Source organism: Myxocyprinus asiaticus, chromosome 41, assembly GCF_019703515.2.
Source record: "Myxocyprinus asiaticus isolate MX2 ecotype Aquarium Trade chromosome 41, UBuf_Myxa_2, whole genome shotgun sequence".
NCBI classification, from domain to species: Eukaryota; Metazoa; Chordata; class Actinopteri; order Cypriniformes; family Catostomidae; genus Myxocyprinus; species Myxocyprinus asiaticus.
Window position 1 is genome coordinate 3,271,073 of NC_059384.1, and position 27,591 is coordinate 3,298,663.

Here is a 27,591-nt window from a genome sequence, read left to right on the forward strand (position 1 = left end):
TATATATATATATATATATATATATATATATATATATATATATATATATATATATATATATATATATGTGTGTGTGTGTGTGTGTGTGTGTGTGTGTGTGTGTGTGTTTGTGTGTGGGTGTGTGTGGGTGTGTGTGTGTTTGTGTGTGTGTGTGTGTGTGTGTGTGTGTGAGTAAAAAACAACAGTGGCATTATATAAACAAACTGGCATTTAAAGGGTTAAAATCCTGAAAATGAATGAATATTTGGTAGTTAAGATCAGGACTGATGTTAGTTAAAAAGATTAACTAATTGAAAGTGGAAAATAATATTGATATATATATTATTATTATGGCAGTTTTTTGACGCAGGCATTTTTGTCCTCTAAGGACCTCTGAGTAACTTTTAAAAAATTGACGCACAAAGGTTACATTTTTATCATACAAATGCCTCAGATAAAGCAAAAGTCGTGTTGAGATTAGAATGCAGTTCAATATCAAATTCGGCTTTTTTTGAGCCCATGAGCGCCCCCTAGAGGAATGACCAGTTTGCGTGATGCTTCGACAACATTTGCCTCCCAATAAGAATTCACCTCTCTTTCCAATAGACAAAATGCATTTTGGGAAACGGGCTTTAGAAATCCGTATTCTGAAAGAGAGTTACGCCAACTGTTGTAGCGCAGCGCCGTGATCGTTTGTGGATTTACGTCGAAAACGTTTCGATCGCTTTCTCAGCGATTATTTCCATCGAGGAGCATGAGGAATCCTGCAGTAGATCTGAACTACCACAGTCACACAGCAACTCATCTACACACCAGCATGGATCGGCGGAAAAAACAAGCACATGGGTGGTGAAGACGCATTAATATGAACTATTTCTGGAAGACATTTCGGAAGAAATTGCACATTTTGGATCACAGACGCTAAAGTTAAAGGGCAAATCAAGGAAGAGGAGATCAGTCCATCCAAACATCTGCCCGTGCTTCGCTAGTAAGATCGATCGTTTTTTATTAAAGATTAAAATGGATCATAATATCATAACAAAACATAACGTGTCCAGCTGAGGTTATTTGATGTAGATGTGTTTTTGCCGCATCTGTCTCTTTAAATGCTTGCTTGAGCGACAGTGGCATCAAATGTAACATTGTATCGCGTCTTTTAAAGTTTTTTTTCTTTTCTCAAAGTGATACATTGTAACATTCTGTCATTGTTGCGGTCGTTCTAAATTCGAGTTTAATGGTGGTTTAAAGGTCTGGTTTATTATCTGGATCGATGCTTCTGAAGTAGGAAGTGAATTTGAGCTGTGGGTGTAAATAAATGTTCTCACAAATATAGTGAAATATAGTGAGGGCACGTGAAGTGCTCATAAATCATAAAGCCTGAAATCTAATAATGTCAACAGGTTTGTGTGAAGGTTCGGTTTAACGGAAGTCTAAATGGCATTATTACTCATTCATTACGTTTATGAAAAGTGTTTATATGAATCACTTTGAAGAGGCTTATTATAAATAATAGCAATTATTATTCAGGGTTTTCTGTGTATATCTTTCACTCTTAAGTCTTTGTCAATTGTTTATTTTCACCATCAGTTCATGTTCAATGAAGCTTTATTGATAAGGCAAAGTACTTTCAATAGTTTCATTTGTTCAGTTTTCTGTCTGTCTCTCCTCTATCCAGCTGGAAGGAACTGATCTGTCTATCTCTCATGGGTCAGTTGGCTCTGAATTTACAGTGTAACTGGCGTTAAGAGTGTGTGTGTGTGTGTGTGTGTGTGTGTGTGTGTGTGTGTGTGTGTGTGTGTTTGTCAGGGTAAATGAACCCTTTGCTATAGATTTGGCACAAAATTGGCCCAAATGAGACAAAGCCTCTCTTTGGGATCTTTGGGAATTTGTAAAGAACATTTATAGCATATTCTAAAAAATAAAATAAAATGTTTGTGTGTCATGGTGTGTGTGTGTGTATATATATATATATATATTACTTTAAAAATATAATGTGGTATAAACATTAAGTTAAAGGTATGAAAAACTTTGCACCTTGAATACACCAGAGTGTAAGCAATGTAATCATTAATTTAAAAAATTACAAAATTAGCTTTTTTGAAAAAAGTTTTCAAACGTGCTTTTCAAGGTAAAAACAAACAAATATCATGAAATTTTGAGTCAAGAATTTCAAGATTTTTTTCTTACCTTTACACCATTTGACCTGAATAAAATGTGCCTTTTTTATTCATACGTTTAAAATATCTGATATTATATGACAAACCTTCACACACAGTCTTGTTGGTTACACCACCTGACTTTGAGTTGGTGGGCAAAAGTTTTTAAAACACTTTTTTTTTTTTTTTTTTTGAAGAAATAATAGTAAAAGATTATTCTGCACTACTCATGCCAACATTTCTTTTTTCAAGAATTTCAGCTTTTAATGAGCTTTATTTTACTGTCTCCGGACGGTTATACTAAAAGACATTTTTACTTTAAAAAAGAGAAAAATATGACAATGACTTTAAACTGAATTGAAAACATGTTCATTATAGTAGAGGTGTATTCAAGTAATTGTTTTGTGTGAATTGTTTTTTTTAGGTATTTTTGAGTAACTTTATAGACCCGTGATGTCATTGACCTGGGAACTGAACCCGTGACCTAAGCGTTACTATCTCCAAGCTCAACCATGCTTCAGGGTGTGTGTGTGTGTGTGTGTGTGTGTGTGTGTCTGCAGTGACACATTTTCTCATGAATCTCTATGAGTCTGCAGTTGTCACATGCCTCAGTCAGATATGTGTATGGATTGACTGTGTATGTTATTTGTCTTTGTCATTGTGAACACAGTACATAATGGACTCTGTTATGGTTTCAATAAGTTATACATCGGTTTTGTCACATCACAAGAATCTATAGCTGTGTTGCATGTGCTTGTTGTTTGGACATAAGAGTTTATCAGACTGGTTTTGTGAGCTGGGATATATTGACTGAGTGGGAATTCCTGTGTCTTACACTTATACTGTCCCAATTCACCTTGTTGTGTGTGTGTTTATTTGAACATAGGAAACAGATCATGTTTAAATAACTAATTAGGCATTACAGCTGAATGCATTAATGATCTTTGTACCTATGAAATTTACCAATGCCCCAGTTCAATTTGACACATTTTTTATTTTCATTTTGTATTAATAATATTTAATACTGCATCTAAATAGTTGGTATAAATGACATGGATGGTGGGACTCTGTTGGCTTTCTAGTCTCAAAACATATTTCTGTCCTTTCTGATAGAGGTCAACCAATAGTGGATTTTGCCGATTCCGATAACTAAGGTGGTGAGAGAGGACGATAACCGATTTATCGGCTGAAAGTTTTTTAAAATCAATTTATAGAATGTCAAAAAAGTTATTATTCTTTCCTTACTAAGACGGGCACAGACAAAGAGTTCTAAATTAATATAATCCCAGATGCAGTTTATCATTCAATTAAAACCCCAATAATTACCAGAAAAAAATGAAGATTTTGTGAACAACGCGGGACTTTTAAGTATAAACAAGCCTGAAACACTCAGGGGACTCTTATTTTGAAATTAGGGAAAAACTATCGATAACTATCAGCATAGATTTTAGCTGATAACAATAGTTCCAAAAAGCATATTTTGGGCACAGATTATTTAAAAAACAAAACAAAAAAACAATATATCAGTCAAACTCTACTTTCCGATACTCTACATACAACAAATGTAATTTAAGTTTTATTTTATCTTGTTGTTTTATCAGAGACAAGAATTACAGAAAAGGGGGGCCTGGGTAGCTCAGTGGTAAATATGTTGGCTACCACCCCTGGTTCGCTAGTTCGCTATGCCAGTTCAAATCCCAGGGCGTGCTGAGTGACTCCAGCCAGGTCTCCAAAGCAACCAAATTGGCCTGGTTGCTAGGGAGGGTAGAGTCACATGGGGTAACCTCCTCGTGGTTGCTATAACGTTCTCGGTGGGGCGCGTGGTGAGTTGAGCGTGGATGGATGGCATGAAGCCTATGTCTCTGTGGTAATGCGCTCAAAAAGCCACGTGATAAGATGCGCAGATTGACAGTCTCAGACGCGGAGGCATCTGGGATTCATCCTCCGCCACCCGGACTGAGACGAATCACTATGCGACCACTAGGACTTAAAAGCACGTTGGGAATTGGGCATTCCAGATTGGGAGAAAAAAGGGAAAAATCCCCCCCCCCAAAAAAAAGAATTACAGAAAAAAATGGGCATCTGTATTTGTTTAAAATGGAAACGGAAACTCAAAGATGACGCATAATTACTCAACATGAAATCAGTATTGAACCTATTTACTGTCTTAATACACATTCCTGGTCTAAATGACCTGGTCACCATGCCCTCTTATTTACGTATTTTTTTTACCCATCTTATTAATTCCCTATGGATAAAATCAAGTCAAGATTTTTTTTTCTAATTGAATATCCTGTTTTTCTCGTAAACAAATCACAATGTGGAAGTCAAGTTGGATGAAATTTGATAATACGCATTCAAGTGCTAAAATGTGCATTTGAATTTTGGATGTGTGCCAAGCACTGATGATGATGATCTTGTGCTAAAAGAGACAGTGCAACAAATAAAACAGCGAGACGCATTTTAAAGGTTGCATTTCCTTTCAAAGTGACAAAGAGTCTAAATGAGATGCTGAAAAAAATTGCGAAACGCGGCACAACAATCAAGGACATGCATCTCTTGATTGCACAGAAAAAGACGGACACAAAAAAAAGCTTTTCCCTTACTTGAAAAATGTCTATAATTAATTGGAGGTGTTAGTTATTAACTATTTACCATAAGCTTTTAGATCCAAAGCGGCTTGCAGTACATCTATTGCGGTGGGAGTCCTCTGGAGCTAAACTGAGGTTAAGTGCCGTTCACAAAAGCACAATGGTGAATGGTGACTTATACTCTCTAGTTTATGAATCCAGTTCAAACCATTATTGGTCCAGATCATTTACCACCATGACCAGTGTTGTTTTGTTGGTTGTTTTCACAGAAGAAGCATCCTTTTGGTTTTACTGAGGTCTCTAAAATCGTACAAATGAGGCTCAAGGTTCATTTTATTGTCATTCAGCATGTACAGTATTTACATTAATAGCCTGTCAAGAACATGTCTGGCTCATGTTGCATCCTTATCCGGGACAAGTGGATTTTTAAAGGGGCAAGTGAAAGAGAATTTTACTTGCCCGACCGGACAAGCAGACCGATTAAAAAAAATAACCAGCTATATTTGTGACAGGGTAGGCCTGTGTCACTTATTACAAAGTTCATATTCTTATTGTGCTGTTAAAAATAATCCAGAGCACATAACTTTATAATTCGCTAGTGATCTATTAACAGCTGCGCCCTGTTTGATTGACAGGCGGTGTATGTGTGTGTGTTGAACATGCGTGTGTGTTCCAAAAATGCTCACGCTAATGCGCACCTGAACGGGCCAAAATGCCCGTCTTGGTGAGGTATTGATGTAAACACAGAGAATGATGTCTAAAGTGAACGTAAACAGCGGAGAATAAAGCGGATTCGTATTAAAATGTCACACTTGTAAATATAAATATAAGCTAATAGTGTGTCATTATAATAATCAAACAAGAAAACATGAAAACACTCACTGCTCTTGACTGAGTAACTTTTTGTATTATAATCACACAGTGAAGACCAGAAGTAGTTTTATGTTGCATTTCATTCTGAATGTTTATTGAATACTTGATACTGCTGTTAAAAACTTTTCAAGCTGTTGAAAAACATTTTCTTCATTTGTTCTGTTATTTTTAATCTATTTCTATTTATTGCTGTTTTTTATTGTTATTTAATTACTTAAGAATTTGAAATCATTCTTCCATAATTATCATATTAGTTAGTGTTGTTATTTGTTGTGGTTTTGAAGCTGGTATTGAGAATCGTCAAATTTCACTACAGACTACTGAAATGTTGCTATTGTGATAATGTATAGCCTTTATTGTACATGGTAGATCTTGCTACAATAACATGATGAAAACGTATATCTCTTTCCACAGAACTATGAGCATCACTGCTGTAAATGATGGATTTGATTTCCTTTATTTGACTACCATACATAACATAAAATAATTATCATATGACAATATTCTCCTCCCCTACCCAGTGCAGTTTACATTTCTGTCACAGAGAATTGAGTTGATTGCATATGTACACTATTAGGTTGGGCATCGGTCGTAATTTTAGAAAAATATACAACATAAACTTTGACTTGTTACTTGAGCGTCTAACTTAAATGTCCTTTTCTTCCTCTCCGGACAAGTGAATGACCAATTTACTTGTGCGGAGGACAAGCACATGACAATGCTTAATGTCAAGCCCTGTGTGTGTGTGTGTGTGTGTGTGTGTGTGTGTATATATATATATATATATACATATATATATATATATATATATACACACACACACACACACACACACACACATATATACAGTTGTGCTCAAAAGTTTGCATACCCTGGCAGAAATTGTGAAATTTTGGCATTGATTTTGAAAATATGACTGATCATGCAACAAAACTGTCTTTTATTTAAGGATAGTGATCATATGAAGTCATTTATTATCACATAGTTGTTTGGCTCCTTTTTAAATCATAATGGTAACAGAAATCACCCAAATGGCCCTGATCAAAAGTTTACATACCCTTGAATGTTTAGCCTTGTTACAGACACACAAAGTGACACACACAGGTTTAAATGGCAATTAAAGGTTAATTTCCCACACCTGTGACTTTTTAAATTGCAATTAGTGTCTGTGTATACATAGTCAATGAGTTTGTTAGCTCTCACGTGGATGCACTGAGCAGGCTAGATACTGAGCCATGGGGAGCAGAAAAGAACTGTCAAAAGACCTGCGTAACAAGGTAATGGAACTTTATAAAGATGGAAAAGGATATAAAAAGATATCCAAAGCCTTGAAAATGCCAGTCAGTACTGTTCAATCACTTATTAAGAAGTTGAAAATTCAGGGATCTCTTGATACCAAGCCAAGGTCAGGTAGACCAAGAAAGATTTCAGCCACAACGGCCAGAAGAATTGTTCGGGATACAAAGAAAAACCCACAGGTAACCTCAGGAGAAATACAGGCTGCTCTGGAAAAAGATGGTGTGGTTGTTTCAAGGAGCACAATATGACGATACTTGAACAAAAATTAGCTGCATGGTCGAGTTGCCAGAAAGAAACCTTTACTGCGCCAATGCCACAAAAAAGCCCGGTTACAATATGCCCGACAACACCTTGATACGCCTCACAGCTTCTGGCACACTGTAATTTGGAGTGATGAGACCAAAATAGAGCTTTATGGTCACAACCATAAGCGCTATGTTTGGAGAGGGGTCAACAAGGCCTATAGTGAAAAGAATACCATCACCACTGTGCAGACTTTTGAGCACAACTGTATATGTATATGATAACATAAGAAAATGAAGCCTATTTTATAAGCATTAATATTTGTGCATTGTGACAATATTTTCATGACAGTTAATTCATCACTCTCCTCCAAGTCCCATTACTGTAATGAAAAAGATCCTATTTTCATTATGCAAAACAACGCCACATTATTTACATTATGTAGTAGTTGCACATAATCATAGTATTTGTTTTAATTTATGCTGAAAAGAAATGTGTCCGACTAGATGATTCATATTACTGAATTACAGTTCTGAAAATCTGAGATTTATCAATAAGAACAAAATCAAAAGTTAAGATGTTCGGAAGCATTACAGTAATGAGAATATGTTGCTGAAATGTGCTAACAGGAATAGTTCATCCAAAAAAATGAAAGTTCTGTTGCTGCCTCAAGGCCCCAGTATACTTCATACAGAATCATAGAGGGAATGGGTGTGACGTCATTTCAAACAAAATCTGGCAAAATGAAGGTGTTTTTGGATTGTTTTCGGTTGTTTGCAACGGCTTGCATGTGCGAACTTTCAGGAAAACTTCTTAGCGGCTGCTGAACACCTTCTTACTGCCATTGGTGGATGTCATCAGTAGGTGTGACCTGAAGCTCCACCTACTTTGAGGCCGACAGCTCATTCTGTTTACGTTGTTCAGTCAGTAAAGATCAGTCAACATGAACACACCGGCGTGCAGTTATTAGCGGGCTGGTGCAAAGTTACCTACATCTGTACTATCATTCACATAGAGATATTTTCCAATAACATGTCATGCGATTTTATTTTGATTAATTAGTCTACAAAAGCAATCAAATCTTCTCAAACACTCTAAAGTCCACTTGTGCTGTCATTCACACATCTGCTCAAAGTTATCATCATTTTTCATCTGTATTCTGCCCACTAACACCAATCTTTGCAGTAGTATCAGTGTCATCATAAATTACAATAACAGAGTGTAATCGGTGCATACTGTATTATGGCCACGTATAGCATGTTAGCGCATTAGCATCATGAATATAGAATGTAAACAAGACAAATTAAACATTATCTACTGCATATATATTACTTTAAATCATCATCAAATGGTTAAAACAGCTTCTTTTACTGATCATGTGAATTCTACTCATAGAATGAGGCATGAAGTCATTGACAACACATTTTAATGTCAGATTAGTTTAGGTTTTTCATTGAGCACCCTCCTATTTAAATGCTCACAGCGGTGTGGCAGGTGTCTTAATGTTCACACACGGTATAGCATTGCGCAGCTGTTTCGTACTTCAGTTTGGCTCTGAGCAATGAAAGAAGATATTCGCCATGAGGGGCCTTCAGTCACCATTCAATTTCTTTATGTTATGGGGAAAAAACGATGCAATGAAAGTGAATCGTGACTGAGGCTAACATTTTGCCTAACATCTTCCTAAACGTGTTCCATGGAAGAATGAAAGCCATACAGGTTTGGAACAACATGAGGGTGAGTAAATGATGACAGGTTTTTTTTTTTTTGTTTGTTTGTTTGTTTTTTAGGTGGGGGGGACTATCCCTTTAAATGGCATTGGAATCCCTAATATCACATTTTCCTATAAACAGGCTATATACGGTATATAATGGTTTCTTTTATTTGGGGTAAGATGGGACCCGGACAAGTTACGTTTTGTGCGTGTTATAGAGAAAAACAATTGAAATTGAGAGTTCTCCAGCAGAGGCTGAGAATTGAATCTGCGCATGCGCGCTGCTGAGTCTCCATAATCCGGAGAGAGAAACAGGCTGATGAAGAACCGATTAAAATAAAACAACTGCGACGTATGCATGCACCTCTGCGCATTTTTGACGCATGCACGCTCCCCTCGCGAGCCCTGTGAAGAGATGCACGCTTGCAAAGCTGGAGTTACTGCTGTCTGTGTTTATGCGGGCTGATCTTAACCGGAGCGCAGCAGCAGCATCGTCCGGTCCAGAGGAATTATGAGTGACCGAAGAAAAACACCGGCGCACAGCATCCGGACGGGAGTCTTTCATCATCAGGAGATATCCGGAGGCTTTTAACCGGGGACCGGTGTAAAAACACACATCGCTCCGGGATTGAACGGCGGGACCGGAGCGCTCTCGTCCTCACCGGGCCCAAGACCACTGCACCTCACCGGAGACTCTCTCTCTGTGTGCCGTTAAATATTCATAGTCACGATCTGAGTGTCAAACCTGATACTCTCGTGCCTGTGGAGACGCAATGAGCCAATGCTATCACGTTATGAACATCTGCACGAGCTTCAGATGAAGATGGATCTGTAAAAACAGGAGGAGAATTACTGCAGCACCTGCAGTCTGACCACTGAACACCTGCACTGGGTCACAACCACAGAAAACACCTTCTGTGTGCTATTTGAGTCCACTTTAGACTGGACTAACTCTGGAGACACACATGCATGCATGCACAGTCGCAGATTTGTGTTTATTTAAGGACATCTTATTGGTTTCTATTGATTTTAAGTTAAATTGAGGTATATTTTCTACAACATAACCATACATTTAATTGATATAGACAATATACTGGTATTGGCCAATATATTTACTGTCATACCGGTCCGATTAGGCCAATATTGAAAGCAGATTAGGTGCTTTTTTTGTTTTTTTGTTTTTTTTAACAAAGTACTTAAGTTATCCATCTATTTATTAAAAATAGAATTTCAGTGCCTGATTGAATTCATAAAAAGTATAATTCTTAATCAAGTGCCAATGCAGTTTTTTTTATTATTATTATTTTTTTATTATTATATTATATTACACGTTAATTATTGGTATTGGCCAAAATATGTATATTGGTGTGTCCTAAACACATACCCCTTAGAAAGTTTTAATAAGACATTTATTTGGCAATTTCTTAAAAGAAAAATAATGTCCTCACAAAATAGTTTTTACAGTTAGGGCTGCATGATTATGACCAAAATCATAAAACGTATTTTCCTATTTACATTCAATAAATATAATTTACATTTGAAATACTTATTTTAGGTAAAGCGACTGCATACCGTGTTCTTTATGTCGGCTACACATCCAAAACAAGCAAATTATACATCAGTAAATCAGGACTAGTTGCCTGCATGGCCAGTTTCACATCGGCCCTTTTAGAGGCATAAAGAACAAAGTAAATTTGGAATAAATTATACACCGAAGGGAGTATCTGGCTAGTTAAAATGATAAACTTCTGGAAAAAAAATACTTTTTGATGCAAGATGACACTTTTCACAATTAGGTAGTTGTGACAGCTGAAATTGTAGTCTCGATTATTTATTCATTTTTACAAATTTGGCCCTCTCATCAAAGCACATTCAGGCTTACACAGTTATGCATGCACAATTAGATGCATATACATACACTAACAGACTCGCATGCATAGATACACTCGGATTGGACGGTGATGGTTGTTGTCTGATGAAAGGAACATTTGCTTCTGCAGCCTGGATGAAATGTGACTCATCGTAAGACAGCTGCGGAAAGATGACCCACAGAAAAAGAGAGACAGGCCGTGAACATGATTAGAGAGTCTGTGCTGTGACTTACATGTATGCATATAAACAAATGAAACGATGCATCACTCTTGAAGAGAGTAGACTGCATTAAAATGCATCTTTTAAACTTGTAAACTGAATATTTTTGTCTCTAGCGGTTCAGTGATGCATTTTACTGCCCCTGTAATGTCATCCTCTCTCTCAGGTGAGATTACGGCAGGTTAAACATCACCTGAAGCACAGGCAGACAGGTGTGAAGTTGAGCTGAAGGGCCCGTGGCCCTCGGAGACCTTTGGGAAACGGCACCCGTGGATCGTGCGAGCATCTTTAGCAAACAGACTTCATTGCACACAGCATGCGTGTGTGAATGCTGTCAATCAAACAGACTTCCTGTCGGTCACCCTCTAAAACTGGAAACAATGACTAGATTAAATGTTTGATCCACTAAACTGAGAAAGGGACGCTGTGTGGGTGTTGAAAAGTTGCTTGTTGTCGTGGCTATGGGGAGTTCAGCCTCGTCTTTGACCACGGACAGAGAATCAGATCACGGGTTTGGTACCGCTCCGTTCCCGCCGGCCGCTCCAATGGGTTGGCTCAGAACCAGCCACAGCAGTCCGGTGTGGGGAACCACTTTCATCACGCACCAACAACAACAGCAGCCCATTCCTCACAGAGAACGCAGGTAACACGCTTGCACGGGAAGTGCGAGTGAGATTTCAGAGCTGTGGCGAAAGGGACATTTTTCAGTGAATAACTACATCAATTTTGGTTTGTTCCTCACAAATTTAGATTTAAAGGAACAGTTCACCCACAAATGAAAATGTTCTTATCATTTACTCGCCCTAATGCCATCCCAGATGTGTATGACATTCTTTCTTCTGCAGAACACAAATTAAGATTTTTTTTAAGTATATATCAGCTCTGTAGATCCAAACAATGCAAGTGAATGGTGACCAGACTTTTGTAGCTCCAAAAGGCACATAAAGGTAGCATAAAAGTACTCCAGATGACTCCAGTGGTTTAATCCATGCCTTTAGAAGCAATATGATAGATGTGGGTGAGAAACAGATCATAATTTAAGTCCTCTTTTTACTCTAAATCTCCACTTTAACTTTTACATCTGAAAGCCACATGTGGTGCCTGTTTAGTTGCACTTTCACATCTGAAAGTGAAAGTGGAGATTTATAGTAAAAAAGGACTTAAATATTTATCTGTTTCTCACTCACACCTATCATATTGCTCCTGAAGACATGGATTAAACCACTGGAGTCATATGGATAACTTTTATGCTGCCTTTATGTGCCTTTTGGAGCTTGAAAGGTCTGGTCACCATTCACTTGCATTATATGGATCTACAGAGCTGAGATATTCTTGTAAAAATCTTCATTTGTGTTCTGCAGAAGAAAGAAAGTCATACATATCTGGGATGGCATGAGTGTGAGTAAATGATGAGAGAATATACATTTTTTGGTGAACTACCCCTTTAAACTCACAAGTTGTATGGACTACTTTTATGATGCTTTAATAGTGCTTGGCAGTTCCTGGTCACTGTATGCTTTCATTGTATGGAAAAAAAAACAGCGTGAACTTGGTGCAAAACATCTCAATTTGTGTTCCACGCAAGAAAGAAAGCCAAATGGGTTTGAAACAACCTGAGGGTGAGTAAATTATAACAGAAAGTTCATTTTTTGGGTGATTTGAAGTAGTGTAGAAATGGAATCAGATGCATAAATACCTGCACAAGGTTGTTGGTGCTGTTTAATGAAGTGTCTGTCAAAACAGTGTATAGCTCAAACATCTTTGACAGATTATGAATGTATGTTGTTAGCAGATGGTCAGAACTAAGCAGATGGCATTGCAGACACTTTGACTGTAGGCATCTTTTACTAGAGGATTTTCCTTTTAAACACTCTGTGCCAGGGGGCACTCCATGCACAGATCTTTGACATGTTCTTTTTCATTTTATAGACATTAATCAGATTTTCATGCATGTTGAGAAATTCCATTAGCAATTATTTCTCTATAAAAGAACCACTGAAGTGTTGATGTTCATTTAAAGGGATAGTTCACCCAAAAATGAAAAATATTCTGTCATCATTTAATCACCCTCATGTTGTTCTAAACCCTTTTGACTTTCTTTCTTCCATATGTCATTGCAATCTAGGGCTGGGCAATATGTAAAAAATATTTTATCGATAATCGGCTTAAAAAATATTGCAATATCTGATTATATTGTCAACCCTGTCAAGGGTCGTTGAATATTTTTGCTTTATTGATTTTGTATTCGTCTTCGACAATAGGTGGGAAATTACTAATAGCCTAAAAATTAAAAACTAGAGACAATTCTAAATGTCTTATAATTAAGACCGACTTTAAGTCTGTGCTTAAACAAATAGAAAACACCAGTTTTTATATTAGGTGTGAGCCTAATACATTTCCTTGTGTTCACAAAATAATTCTGCAAAATGTGTGTTCTTATTGAATTTGTGTTTGTATTGTGTTTCATTAATGCTGCCTAAAGAAACGAAAATAGAACTCAATTTTAGGTTCAAGGTGAACATGGTCGTCTTTGTTTATTTAATACAAAGATATATATGAGCGAACCTGCAGAGTTGTGTTCACAATGCATAAGCGCAAACTGCTCCGTGGAAATAAAGCGAACTCAACTTTGAGCTTTTCTTTTGTCTGTTCTTAAAAATTTAACAAGTGTGTCTCTTCAAGTGCTTGTCTTTGTGTTTAACAGCATTTCTTGTCATGTGTTACTCTGAGACGTCTTAAAGGACACCCACCACTGTTGCGGGTAGATGAGCAAACTTACCCACTCATGAAATACCTGCATTTGGACGAGGAGCTTGCAAATAAGGAGCTGGATTTAGGCTCGTCGCATTTGGCGGGTGGTGGGTGAAAATTTCACACCCTGGGGCTACTCTTTAATATATTTGGCGACTTCTCAGATCCACGGTTTTGCCATTTACCGATATTGTCGATCATCGTCTGCCAGTGAGTGTCCAAATCGCATCGGGAGATTTGTAAGACATCGTCGGTTTTTTTTTTTTTTTTTTTTTTTTTTTTTTTTGTTATCTATTTTTTATCTATGAATATTCTGTTTTACTCAAATATGTCAAGGAATGAAATGTTTGCAAATGCCATTTCATGTTGACTCTAAAGGTTCATTAGCAAAAACAGCCTATTTAATTCTAAGGCCGTATTTACCCTTGGTCACTTCATGCATTTTTGCTGATCGTATTGCTGTTCGATCATGAATATACCAAGTGTAAATGTCTTTCAAGATTGATTCGAGACTGATATTAAATCTGATCACTTAAACCACCTCTCGGGTCAAATGTAAATGCATCTGGCTGTTCAAGCCACTTTTGTAAACTTTGCTCCACCTAAACAGCGCTAGGTCAGCAAAGGGAACATGCGAAACATAACAGCTGTTGCCGAGTATTTGCATAGGCTCGCGTCACGCTGTAAATAATAACTATGTAAGAAACGGATGCACGTTATAGGAGAGACCGAACTTATTTTTAAGAATTTATTTGCTGAAAATCGCTAAAGATACTGAAACTAAACACTCACAATAAGTGCAGATGTCGCGCATGGACATCTTAACTACCACAAGCCCCAAGGTGAAAAATACACAGCGTGCACAATCACTTGGAATCAAATAATGAAATCACATTTAGATAAAAGTAAAATTCACTTCCCGGCATTAGCATAATCACAGAAGTGAACTCCATATTTTATGCAAATATAATTTTGATTTAAATCCATTTGGTGGAGACACATTAGTGTGGCCAAGTGTAAATGAAATGCTTTTTCAATCGGATATCAATCCGATCAGTAAAAATGCATGAAGTGACCAAGTGTAAATACCCTCTAAGGCCCGGAGAGAGGGTGAAAAGCTATGTTTTAGGAGTGAGAGATCTTGACTAACTAATAAGTGGCCATCAGGAAAGATTAAAGATTAAAATGCCACAGAAGTGTAGAATACGAGCCCTTTAATCAATCCATCGAGCATAAGATTCAACAAAAACAGCGGTACAGCTGTCAGGCTTGGAGATATGTAATTTTTGCCGCACCATCTGCTGTACGCGGCTGTTCATTTCCAAAAGTTCCAGGAGTAAAACAAACGGCCTGTCATCGACCTTTTTAACAACTGACACCGCAGCAGAAAGAATCGATGGGTTGGCTGTGTACTGTACATTCAGTGAAGAGCATTTCAGAAGTTACAAGCTCTCGGCTTGAATACATAATACAGGACGAGACGCATATGAATTATTCTTACTGCTAAAACGAAATCCCAGGAGATCAGCAGTTACAGAAATACTCAAAACAGCCCATCTGGCACCAACAATCATCCATGCGTTTATCTAATCAGCCAATCGTGTGGCAGCAGTGCAGTGTATAAAATCATGCAGATACAGGTCAGGAGCTTCAGTTAATGTTCAAATGAAAAAGTTTAATCTCAGTGATGTGGAGCGTGGCATGATTGTTGGTTCCAGATGTTGTTGGTTCCAGATGGGCTGGTTTGAGTATTTCTGTAACTGTTGATCTCCTGTGATTTTCACGCAAAACAGTCTACGGTAACTCAGATAACCACTCTGTACAATTGTGGTGAGAAGAATATAATATCAGAATGCTATTCTGTTGGCGGCACGAGGGAGACCTACACAATATTAGGCAGGTGGTCTTAATGTTGTGGCTGATCGGTGTATGTATATATATATATATATATATGTAACTGCAAGTCTGCAAAAAAATAAAATCAAAGTATTAAAGTCGAAGTATTAAATATATATATATATATATATATATATATATATACACTGGCGGCCAAAAGTTTGGAATAATGTAAAAATGTTGCTGTTTCAGAGGGAAATTGGTACTTTAATTCACCAAAGTGGCATTCAGCTGATCACACAGTATAGTCAGGACATTACTGATGTAAAAAACAGCACCATCACTATTTGAAAAAGTCATCAAAAGCCATCACTCCAACACCTTATTCTTGAGTAATCATGCTAAATTGCTAATTTGGTACTAGAAAATCACTTGCCATTATATCAAACACTGCTGAAAGCGATTTGGTTCATTAAATGAAGCTTAACATTGTCATTGTGTTTGTTTTTGAGTTGCTACAGTATGCAATAGACTGGCATGTCTTAAGGTCAATATTAGGTCAGAAATGGCAAAAAAGAAACAGCTTTCTCTAGAAACTCATCAGTCAATCATTGTTTTGAGGAGTGAAGGCTATAACAATGCTTGAAATTGCCAAAAAAACTGAAGATTTCATACAAAGGAGTACACTACAGTCTTCAAAGACAGACGACAACTGGCTCTAACAAGGACAGAAAGAGATGTGGAAGGTCAGATGTACAACTAAACAAGAGGATAAGTACATCAGAGTCTCTAGTTTGAGAAATAGACGCCTCACATGTCCTCAGCTGACAGCTTCATTGAATTCTACCCGCTCAACACCAGTTTCATGTACAACAGTAAAGAGAAGACTCAGGGGTGCAGGCCTTATGGGAAGAATTGCAAAGAAAAAGCCACTTTTGAAACAGTAAAACAAAAAGAAAAGGTTAGAGTGGGCAAAGAAACACAGACATTGGACAACAGATAATTGGAAAAGAGTGTTCTGGATCTTAACCCCATTGAGCTTTTGTGGGATCAGCTAGACTGTAAGGTGCGTGAGAAGTGCCCGACAAGACAGTCACATCTATGTGCTACAGGAAGTGTGGGGTGAAATGTCACCTGAGTATCTGGACAAACTGACAGCTAGAATGCCAAAGATCTGCAAAGCTGTCATTGCTGCACGTGTAGGATTTTTTAAAGAAGTTCTGAATTTTTTTTTCAAATTGTAATAGTAATTTTTCACGTTATTAATGTCCTGACTATACGTGATCAGTTGAATGCTACTTTGGTGAATAAAAGTACCAATTTCTTTCCATAAGAGCAAAATCTGTCCATTATTCCACATATATATGTATTTATTAATGGAATCTATCTTTCTATCTATCTTTCTGTCTGTCTGTCTATCATCTTTTTTCTTTCTTTCTAGAAATAATATCTGCCTATCTTGAAATAATATATATCCATATTTATCTATCTTAATTATCTATTGTAAATGTATAACATTATTCTTTGAGTTATATTTAGAGGTCGACCAATATATCAGCGAGGCCGAAAAATCAGCCAATATTCCGAATTTTTTCATTATCAGCACCGACTGGTAAATTTTCCTGTTTGGCCGATTTGTTTCTTAGGACGCGGGGGTGCTGAGAATCACCTGCTTGCTTGTGAAGCGTCTGTAACATGTAAACAAGCAATCACAGTCCTTTTATTGTTATGTGTCATGGTGCTACTACAGTGTCATTTAAAAGGTCCGCATATCAGAGCCGCATCAGACGCGTTTGAGCTCATAATGTTAAAGTGCTCGCCAGTTTCATTCTCCCTCTCTCTCCTCAATAGTTCCCTGTAACTTTTAACTGACTTGTCTAATGATAAAAAGCCAAATATCAATAAAACTAATATCATATACCGTCTGCAAATATGTGCATATCTCGTTTAAACAGATGTAATAAACAAACCTCACAAAACTTGAGCAGATCCAGCGTCCTGTGGAACGCTCATCAATCTTCCACTGAAGCACGTATTCTAACTGTCTCTCCTCAACAGTTCCCTGTAACATTTACATTTCTTTTCTAACAATAAGAGGCAAATATCAATAAAACTTCTACCATTTGCAAATATACAGATATCTTGTTTAAACAGATGAAATTCATGAACCTCACGAAAATCCAGTGTTTTCTTCCCGTCGAGTGCTCATGTAATATCTTCCTCTGAAGCGTGTATTCCATCAGCCAGAATCAAAACTTCAGGATCAGGATCAGAAGTTCCTCTGATTCACAAATCATGACGGTCAGTCCATGACAATCCAAGCTGGTGATCCAGGCCGTTTAAACTGTCAGGAGATTGCTGCTAGCGCTGGATCCACACGAGTGTGTATGTGCAACTTCAAGTAAAACGCTTTACGTGTGCTATAAGTAACTGTCATATTCACTGTGTGTGCACTGTATGTGCAGTTAGTTTGATTCTGTATTTTTTCAGAAAATGCGATTTGCTAACATGGACATGCCATCCATGGTTGCTGGACTACTGTGTGTACTGTTATTTCCTTCTTCCTCATATATTAACAATTTCTTCATGTGCAAATAAATTACTAAAATTTGATGACTAAACAGAAATCAGATGAAACTGCTATGTATCATTTAAAATACAATTTAATTTTTTTAGATTCTTTTTTACAAAGTTAAAGTGTTGTGCAAAATTGAGTAAATATTGTGCTAAATAAGAGTTCATTCAGTTTTTATCAATTTTATGTTTATGTTGTTTACTATATTTAATTGGGAGACATATCGGCATTGTATCGGCCCATCGGCCACCCTGCTCTCTGGTTATCGGCATCAGCCATTAAAACACCCATATCGGTCGACCACTAGTTAGATATTTCCCTGGCATTCATTTTAATGGGGTTTCAAATTCTGCTGTTGAGGGAGTGACAGTAAATTTGGTATCTTTCTCTTTTCTGACTGTCAAAATTAATCTCTCTCTATTTCTTTCCTCTTTTGGAAAGTCATGGAAACGTAATAGTGGATTTTGTCTTTTGCTGTTGAAGCAAATGGGAACGGCTAAATAATATTTGCTGTGGTCTTCCATTCACCACTGTAGAAGTTTACCCTACTATAGTGTACTTCCACGATCCAAACCCAGAAATGTGAAAGGGTCCGTTGCACAATATATTACATTGCAGAAATGCAGATGTTTTTGCAGCTTAGTTTCAGTAATTTGTATTTTTTTCACTGGGAAGGAAGTTTTGACATCTGAAAGTTACGCTGTCATAGTACAATAAACTCTTTTATGTCAAAAGATCTAGAAAATTGTTATTCTTCATGACAATGACCTCTTTAAATCATTTATAATGGCTGTAGGGTGTCCGAGTGTGTCTTGTATTTCATGAGTCCAGTATTACAGTTCCAGTGAGAGTGTGTTTGTATTTGATCTTTATCATGATGTTCTCTGAGTGTTTTATCAGTGGTAGAAAAGTGAGCTGCTGTCCTCTCTGTGGCTTTACTAAGGATTTATTCCCATAGCAACAAGCTCCTATCACCTCAGCCAATCACAATTCAAAATAAGCTCTCCGTGCTTCTCACTTTCTAATGCACACAGACTCTCTCCCTCTCTCTCTCTCTCTCTCTGATATATGAAGAAACACTTGATGTAAGCATACTTTATGTATGCACATACAAATGCTTGGCCAATGCATTACAAGTACACGGTCCCGCTATACATACTTAACGCGTGTTCTTCCGTTACTGTTGAGTAAACAACTTTAGTACTCAGTGGGCGATAGTTTACTTCAAATGTCTGTGCCGTTACACTGTATGTGCAACTTGTGTTACATTCAGAGCCAGTATACTCTAGTTAGAGTATATTTTGGGCTTAACATTGTTTTGGGTTGACATAACAGCATTGTATTACGTATGATATTGTTGTGTAATTATAGAGAGTTGCATTGCACTTTTTCCAAGTTTCTATTTTTTATGCATGACACCCTGAATATGTAGAAAAGAATGTAGTATCACTGAAGCATATAGGACATCTTAAACTACAGTGCAAATGTCTGTATAATTCATAGATGCAGAACTGTCTTTAGCTCAAGTCTAAAGGCTAGACCAGTGGATCGGGTTTTGCATCAGAACGCAGTTTGTACATTGGACATCGAGTGGCACCATAGTACCAGAATTTTTTATCATGCAAAATGAAACAAAAATGTTCTTAAAATCTTACAATTTTATGATACATTTATTAACATTTTTATAGTTTGAGTGTTTGGATTCTAAAGGTCTCTTGAATTGTGATGGTATCATGCTCTCAGCAGTCTGTAGGCATATTGTGGTCGGCACAAACCATTTTTGCAACACGTATATAATGTGGCATGTTTCAATCGTGGTTTTTCAGGATGAGGGCATGTTGCATAACCTGTCCATGTTGGCACCTGCCAAATTTGGTTAGTTTCTGCCAAGTGACAGATGAACAATACAAACAATATGAAGCCTTTTCTCCTGGCTTTTAACAGTTGATAAGTCAGCTTATTTTGAATCTTATTATTCGCATTTAGCATTGTTTTTCCCCCGTCTGTCTGTAACACCGTGCCCAATTTGGATCGGGACCCGCCAGTTGAGTAATGTTGTTCTAGTCAAGACCTTGTGCAAATTCACCAAGTTTTGGCAGCCTGAAGCCAAAAACAATATGCTGTTGCAATATTGTTATATCGCACACAAACGCAAACTGTTTCTGCCAATAATTCCCTGCTTTCCAGCTATTTTAATAGGTCACTGAACACACCCGATAACACATTTTTATGTGCACACATTTTTTTTCACACATGCAAAATGTAGCTTTCAAATGCACACCAAGTACATTCAAATACTCGCACACACTTTGATTCTTTGCATTATTTATTTGTATGATCCTCCTTGGGCCGATGGCTAGTGTCACTACTGAGTCAGTCATTCACACTCACAGTGGAATGGGATGAGGGCCAGTTCTGTTTGAGCAGTGCTAATGACTGTGACTCAGTACAAATGTCTTGCTGCGTGTGTGTGATATTTTTTTCATGACATCGGCCAAATGTCTCTGCATGCTTACAGCAAACTGACCCAAAGACCAACAGGACATAAAACAGAGGTTTGAAAGGGTGCTCTTGTTTGCCAAATATCTTGTTTGCCTGTTCTTGTTGAAACATTTTCACTTTTGATTCACCATTGATCTGTATGTTTAATAGCAGTTGTCGACTAATACAGATTTTTAAGTGCATTATCTATAGAGCAGGATGGCCAACGTTTATGTATATTGGTAACATTTTTGTACCAATCGATAGCAACTGAAAACCGATATTAGTAACATTTTTGTAAATCGACCATCTCATAATGGGCAAATGTTGTTAGATTAATCGCCTATCCGATATCAACCAATATTAGTAAAACTTTTCTAAATCGACCAACTCATAATGGCCAAATGTTGTTTAATCGCCTAATCTACATCAACTGAAAACCGATATTAGTAAAATTTTTGTAATCAACCATCTCATAATGGCCAGTTGTTGTTTGATTAATTGCCTAATTGATATCAACTGAAAACCAATATTAGTACCATTTTTGTAAATCGATCATCTCATAATGACCAAATGTTGTTAGATTAATCGCCTATCCGATATCAAACAATATTAGTCAAATGTTTGTAAATCGACCATCTCATAATGGCCAGTTGTTGTTTGAGTAATCACATTACCGATATCAACCGAAAACCGATATTAGTAACATTTTTGTAAATCGACCATCTCATAATGGCCAAATGTTGTTAGATTAATCACATTACCGATATCAACCGAAAACCGATATTAGTAACATTTTTGAAAAATCGACCATCTCATAATGGGCAAATGTTGTTTGATTAATCACATTACCGATATCAACCGAAAAACAGTATTAGTAAAATTTTTGTAAATCGACCATCTCATAATGGCCAAATGTTGTTTGAGTAATCACATTACCGATATCAACCGAAAACCGATATTAGTAACATTTTTTGTAAATCAACCATCTCATAATGGCCAAATGTTGTTTGATTAATCACATTACTGATATCAACCGAAAAACAAATATTAGTAACATTTTTGTAAATCGACCATCTCATAATGGGCAAATGTTGTTTGATTAATCACATTACCGATATCAACCGAAAAACAGTATTAGTAAAATTTTTGTAAATCGACCATCTCATAATGGCCAAATGTTGTTTGAGTAATCACATTACCGATATCAACCGAAAACCGATATTAGTAACATTTTTTGTAAATCGACCATCTCATAATGGCCAAATGTTGTTTGATTAATCACATTACTGATATCAACCGAAAAACAAATATTAGTAACATTTTTGTAAATCGACCATCTCATAATGGCCAAATGTTGTTTGATTTATCACATTACCGATATTAACCAAAAACCGATATTAGTAACATTTTTGTAAATCGACCATCTCATAATGGCCAAATGTTGTTTGATTAATCGCCTATCCGATATCAACCAAAAACCAATATTAGTAATTTTTTTTATTAATGGACCAAGGGAGCAGTTATTGGCTGAAAACAATAATTTAATAATTGGCAAATATTGTTTGGTTTATCGGCCTAGTCAATATACAGTATATAGATAACAATTATGGTAATTCACCAAGTGAGCACAGTTATCAACTGATAACTGTAATCTCTTAATGGCTAAATGTTATTTGATTAATTGCCTAACTGATATTAGCCAATAACCGATATCTGTACAATTTTTGTTAATTGACCAAGGGAGCAGTTATCGACTGATAATGATTATTTCATAATGGCCAAATAACGTTTGGCTAATTGGCCTAGCCAATATGTATATACAACAGTTTTGATCAAGTGAGCACTGTTATCTACTGATTACAATAATTTCATAATGGTTAAATGTTGCTTGATCAGCAGCCTAACCGATATCAACCACAAGCCTGATATTAGTTACAAAGACAGCTTCATTGAATTCTACCCGCTCAACACCAGTTTCATGTACAACAGTAAAGAGAAGCCTCAGGGGTGCAGGCCTTATGGGAAGAATTGCAAAGAAAAAGCCACTTTTGAATCAGAAAAACAAAAAGAAAAGGTTAGAGTGGGCAAAGAAACACAGACATTGGACAACAGATAATTGGAAAAGAGTGTTATGGATCTTAACCCCATTGAGCTTTTGTGGGATCAGCTAGACTGTAAGGTGCGTGAGAAGTTCGTGGAGGATTATTTTTAAGAAGTTCTGAATCTTTTTTTTTTTTTAAATTGTAATAGTAATTTTTCACGTTATTAATGTTTTGGGTAGCCTTCCACAAGCTACTGGAATTTTGGCCCATTCCTCCAGACAGAACTGGTGTAACTGAGTCAGGTTTGTAGGTCTCCTTGCTCGCACACGCTTTTTCAGTTCTGCCAACAAATTTTCTATCAGATTGAGGTCAGGGCTTTGTGATCGCCACTCCAATACCTTGACTTTGTTGTCCTTTAGACATTTTGCCACAACTCTGGAGGTGTGCTTGGGGTTATTGTTCATTTGGAAGACCCATTTGCGACCGAGCTTTAACTTCCTGGCTGATGTCTTGAGATGTTGCAAATGGGTCTACCAAATAGACACTGAGTTTAAATGTATTTGGCTAAGGTGAATGTAAACTTCTGACTTCAACTGTATAACATATGTAGACTACTGATGATTTGTCAGTGTCTTATTTATTATGTTCATTTTCAGGCAGACCACGTTATCTTCATGATAATACAAATCTGGGCTCCATCTATATACTTTAGAGAAGTGTTCTGTACTATATGCATTTGCATTCTTCTCTGTTGCAATGACCTGTTACATGTGACATCACTGTATGATCACGCTGCCTTTGTGACCAAACTTCCATTTACTTTCAGACAGTGTGCTGCGCTGTGGGATGCGACAAAAGCCAGCAAACTTTCAGTTTCTATTTATAAATCTTGAAAAAGTGATACTGCTGTTTACTTACCAGAGCCAACATTTTATTTTTCTTTCATTGAAGTTTTATCTTTCAGGTGACATGGCTTCATTTCACCCAAGTCAAGCAGCGATGAAGGGGGAGAACAGAGATATAACATTTGTATTTTTCTGCTTTATTTAGACATTTCAGTTATCTGTGCACATGTCAAATACAGTATATATGTTCATATGTTCATTCATGTATATAAGTTCATAACACCCAGACTATGGTACGTCATGATTGTAACACATTATAATAATAATAATAATAATAAAAAGCACTATAAAGTCAATTTACAGTATATTTTTTATGTGTATATACTAATGTTGGTCAATAAACAACACATAAGATTATGAAGCACAGACTTTATTCACACCGCCTACAATGTAAACATTAGTCATAAACACTGCCTCGGTTGCTTTCGCTTTTCGTGTGTTCTTCATGGGTTAAAAGCAGCTCTTACATTTATACAGACGTGATCATCACAGATGTTTTATAATTAATCAGACCACAAAACAACACAAAAACATTTGAAACTTCTGAATGAGAGTTGTTTATGGTGATGTTCAGCTGAGATTGGCCGGTGTTATGGATCATCTGGGAATCGTGTAATCTGGGCATGTATTGTGCACGTGAATAATTTTAATGGCCTTTTCAGCAGATTCAAATATCGTTTGGTTAAGCGGACTAGCCAATTTACAGTTCATAGGTAACATTTTTGTTAATTGCTCAAGTGAGCACAATTATCAGCCAATAACAATCTCATAATAGTGAAATATTGTGGGGCCTGGGTAGCTCAGTGGTAAAATACACTGGCTACCACCCCTGGAGTTCGCTAGTTCGAATCCCAGGGCGTGCTGAGTGACTCCAGCCAGGTCTCTTAAGCAACCAAATTGGCCCGGTTGTTAGGGAGGGTAGAGTCACATGGGGTAACCTCCTTGTGGTTGCTATAATGTGGTTCGTTCTCGGTGAGGCGCGTGGTGAGTCGAGCGTGGTTGCCGCGGTGGATGGCGTGAAGCCTCCACGCGCGCTATGTCTCAGTGGCAACGCGCTCAGCAAGCCATGTGATAAGATGCGCGGGTTGACTGTCTCAGATGCGGAGGCAACTGGGATTCGTCCTCCGCTACCCGGACTGAGGCGAAACACTATGCGACCACAAGGACTTAGAGCGCATTGGGAATTGGGCATTCCAAATTGGGAGAAAAAGGGGAAAAACCCCCCCCCCCAAAAAAAAAATAGTGAAATATTGTAGTGATATATTGGTTAATATATCGGCCTGTTAAGATTTTTATTCTCCTCTACACTTCCCCTCTTTTCGTGATCTCTGTTCTGTGTACTTTTGTGAATTAATATTCCAAAATTGTATTCCAGTTCTACAACTAATTGTTTTATGGCCTTCTTTTTCAGTCACTCTCATTCTCCTGGTTCGATGGCCACAGTCGTGAGGAATTCTGATTGGTCATGTGGGCGCTGCACGTTTCTTAACTCCAGCGGTTCCTTGCGCTGCTCTATTTGTGAGGCTCCTCGGCAGAAGCCGGATCTGAACCACATTCTGCGACTCAGCAGTGCCGAGGAACCTCGCTGGTCCTGCCCTCGCTGCACCCTGACCAATAACCATGGACTAGGCTCTTGTTCCGTCTGTGGAGCTGCTCCAGTTACCCCCAACGGACCCCTTCCACCTAAACAAACCCCGCCCACTCCCATAGAGCCCGCCTCAAGTCCTGAAGCCAAAGGTCAGGTAGCCAATGGGGAAACTCGCAGTGCGGAACTCAATGGGGAGTTGTCTGTAAGTGGGGAGGGGTCATTGGAATGGGCGTGTCCTCGCTGTACGCTTGTTAACACTCCAATGGCGCTATCATGCTCGGCATGTGGTGGTCCACGAAAACTCTCGCTTCCAAAGATTCCTCCGGAGGCGCTAGTTGTACCTGAAGTTCGAACAGTTGTTGCAGGGTTTACATCTCAGACTGCAGGAGCTTCGGCGCCATTACTCATTGATCTAACTGAAGATTCGCCACCCCAGGCACCTTCCGAAACCCCGTCTCCACCCCCTAACCCTGCCCCATTTTTACCTCCTTCCTTGTCGTCGCTTCAGAATAATCCTGTGCCTCGCAGTCGAAGGGAAGTCCCGCCCCCTGGTCGCCCCCCAAACCCTGCGCCTTCGCCCACATCCCCTTCAATGTGCCCACCCACCAAACCCAAACCCCTCCCATCAACGGAAGTTTACCCAATGAAGCGCCTCAGCATGCTGGAGGAGGAGCCCAACAACCCCACCCAACCAGTCACGTCTCCGCCTTCCTGGAAGTGCCCCGGATGTTCCGCCCCGACAGCTCCTCCTTCATCATCTGCAGGTCGTTGCGATGCATGCCGAGGGTCTCGGCCGGGATCGTGTGGTGATGTCATCGATGTGCTGGGCGAATCAGTACGCTTCACGCCAGCATCACCGTCCAGCCCAGATTTTAGCTCGTGGGCTTGTTCCAAATGTACGTTACGCAATCCGACGGGTGCAGGCCACTGCACGGCCTGCGGATCGTCCAAATTACATGGTTTCTCGGAGCCGTCCAACTGTTCGTCATGTTCACGGAAACAACCACACTCCCACGTGCGTGCCTTTAGTTCCACCTCCTCCTCATCAATGTCCTCGCCGTCCGCCGAAAAAGCGCAGGACAAGAGTGCGTGTCAGTGGACTTGTCCGGCTTGCACGCTGTTGAACGAGGGTCGGATGAAGCATTGTGCAGCCTGTCACACGCCGCAGCAGTACCTGAGTCTGCGCAAGACCGGGAAACCGCTCAAACGCAGAGAGAGCATGCACGTTGAGGCACGCAGACGCACGGATGAGGGCGAGGCCAAGGAATTGTGGGAAAATATTGTCAGCTTTTGTAGAGAGGTAAGAGACTGAATGAATGAAGTGCGCCCACTGATAACGTTGTTGTTGTTGTTTTTTTGCATTTGTTTTTTTAGCGCACATAGGAAAAATGCGCTGAGCACTGAGTGCAATTTGCAAGCCGCAATTCCATGGATTGCAGACCGGTTCTCATTAGCTGAAACCGCATAATACAAGTCCTTGACTCGCACGTCTTTTTAGTGGTAATCCAGCAACGTTTACTGGCCTTGTTTTGTTTAAAAAGTGTAAAAATCCTTGTTGTGATGCACTCCAGAATTTTCCAGAATGCATATAATTTCCCTGATTACCTTGTGACCCGATCACAAGTCTCCAAGATGCTTTGGACTCATTTTACACCTATATTTAGACTAGAGCTGCCCACTTGTGATCCGATCACTTGAGATGGTTAGTAAAGTTCTTAAGCTTCAATACAAGATAAGTTCAATTAACAGCATTTGTGGCATACTGTTGATTACCAAAAATATATATATTTAGACCAGTCCCTTGTTTTATTTAAATACATGCAAAAATCCTGGTTACAGAAAGAAACTCACAGTGGAAGTAAATGGGGCCAGTCCTTCAACATTAAAAATTACAAAAAGTATTAGTAAAATGTTAACACGATTTTAGTGTGATAAAATCACTGACTAACCTTATTTGTGTAAAGTTATATCCAATATTACAACTTTGTTGTCATGACAACGTAAAAGTGGTAAACCTTAAATAATGTTAACGCATATTGTTTTGGCTATACATTTAAAACATGTATCTTTTTGTTTATGGACTTAACTGCCTCATTCACTTCCATTTTAAGTGCCTCACTGTAACCAAGATTTTTGCTTGTTTTTAAAAAAAACGTGGGATGACTCAAAATAAATCTTTGGTCATAATTTTGTGACAGATGCTGTCAATTGAGCTAAACTTGGAATATTCCTTCAATTCCAAATGGAAATTAATCATAATAGCTGCAGTAACTGAACTGTTTATGCATCACAAATGCTTTAATTTAGAAACTATACTCCTAAAGCCTGCAGCTATACTATGGATATTTCACTTTACCCTAGATTACTTTTTTAAACCTGTGTAAGCAATATGCGATGGATTGTCTGAATCTTTTTCACATTAAGCTTTATTAAAATAATGTAATTATCACAGAAACACCAGCAC

General features: G+C 38.1%; 1 protein-coding gene across 3 annotated transcripts in view; it reads left to right on the forward strand.

Annotated features, from left to right (window-relative positions):
* The first annotated feature begins 733 nt into the window (after positions 1-733).
* LOC127432142 (calpain-15-like) overlaps positions 734-27,591 on the forward strand; it is a 37,771-nt gene continuing 10,913 nt past the window's right edge. Inside the window, exons 1-2 of one of the 3 annotated variants that reach the window (XM_051682983.1) lie at positions 734-967; positions 24,951-26,427. In XM_051682983.1, coding sequence (XP_051538943.1) covers positions 24,973-26,427 — 1,455 coding nt within the window. In that variant the 5' untranslated portion in view covers positions 734-967; positions 24,951-24,972. Of the gene's footprint in view, positions 968-10,195; positions 11,590-17,775; positions 17,919-24,950; positions 26,428-27,591 lie in introns of those variants that run through there. The other 2 variants (XM_051682982.1, XM_051682984.1) reach the window with 2 other exon arrangements.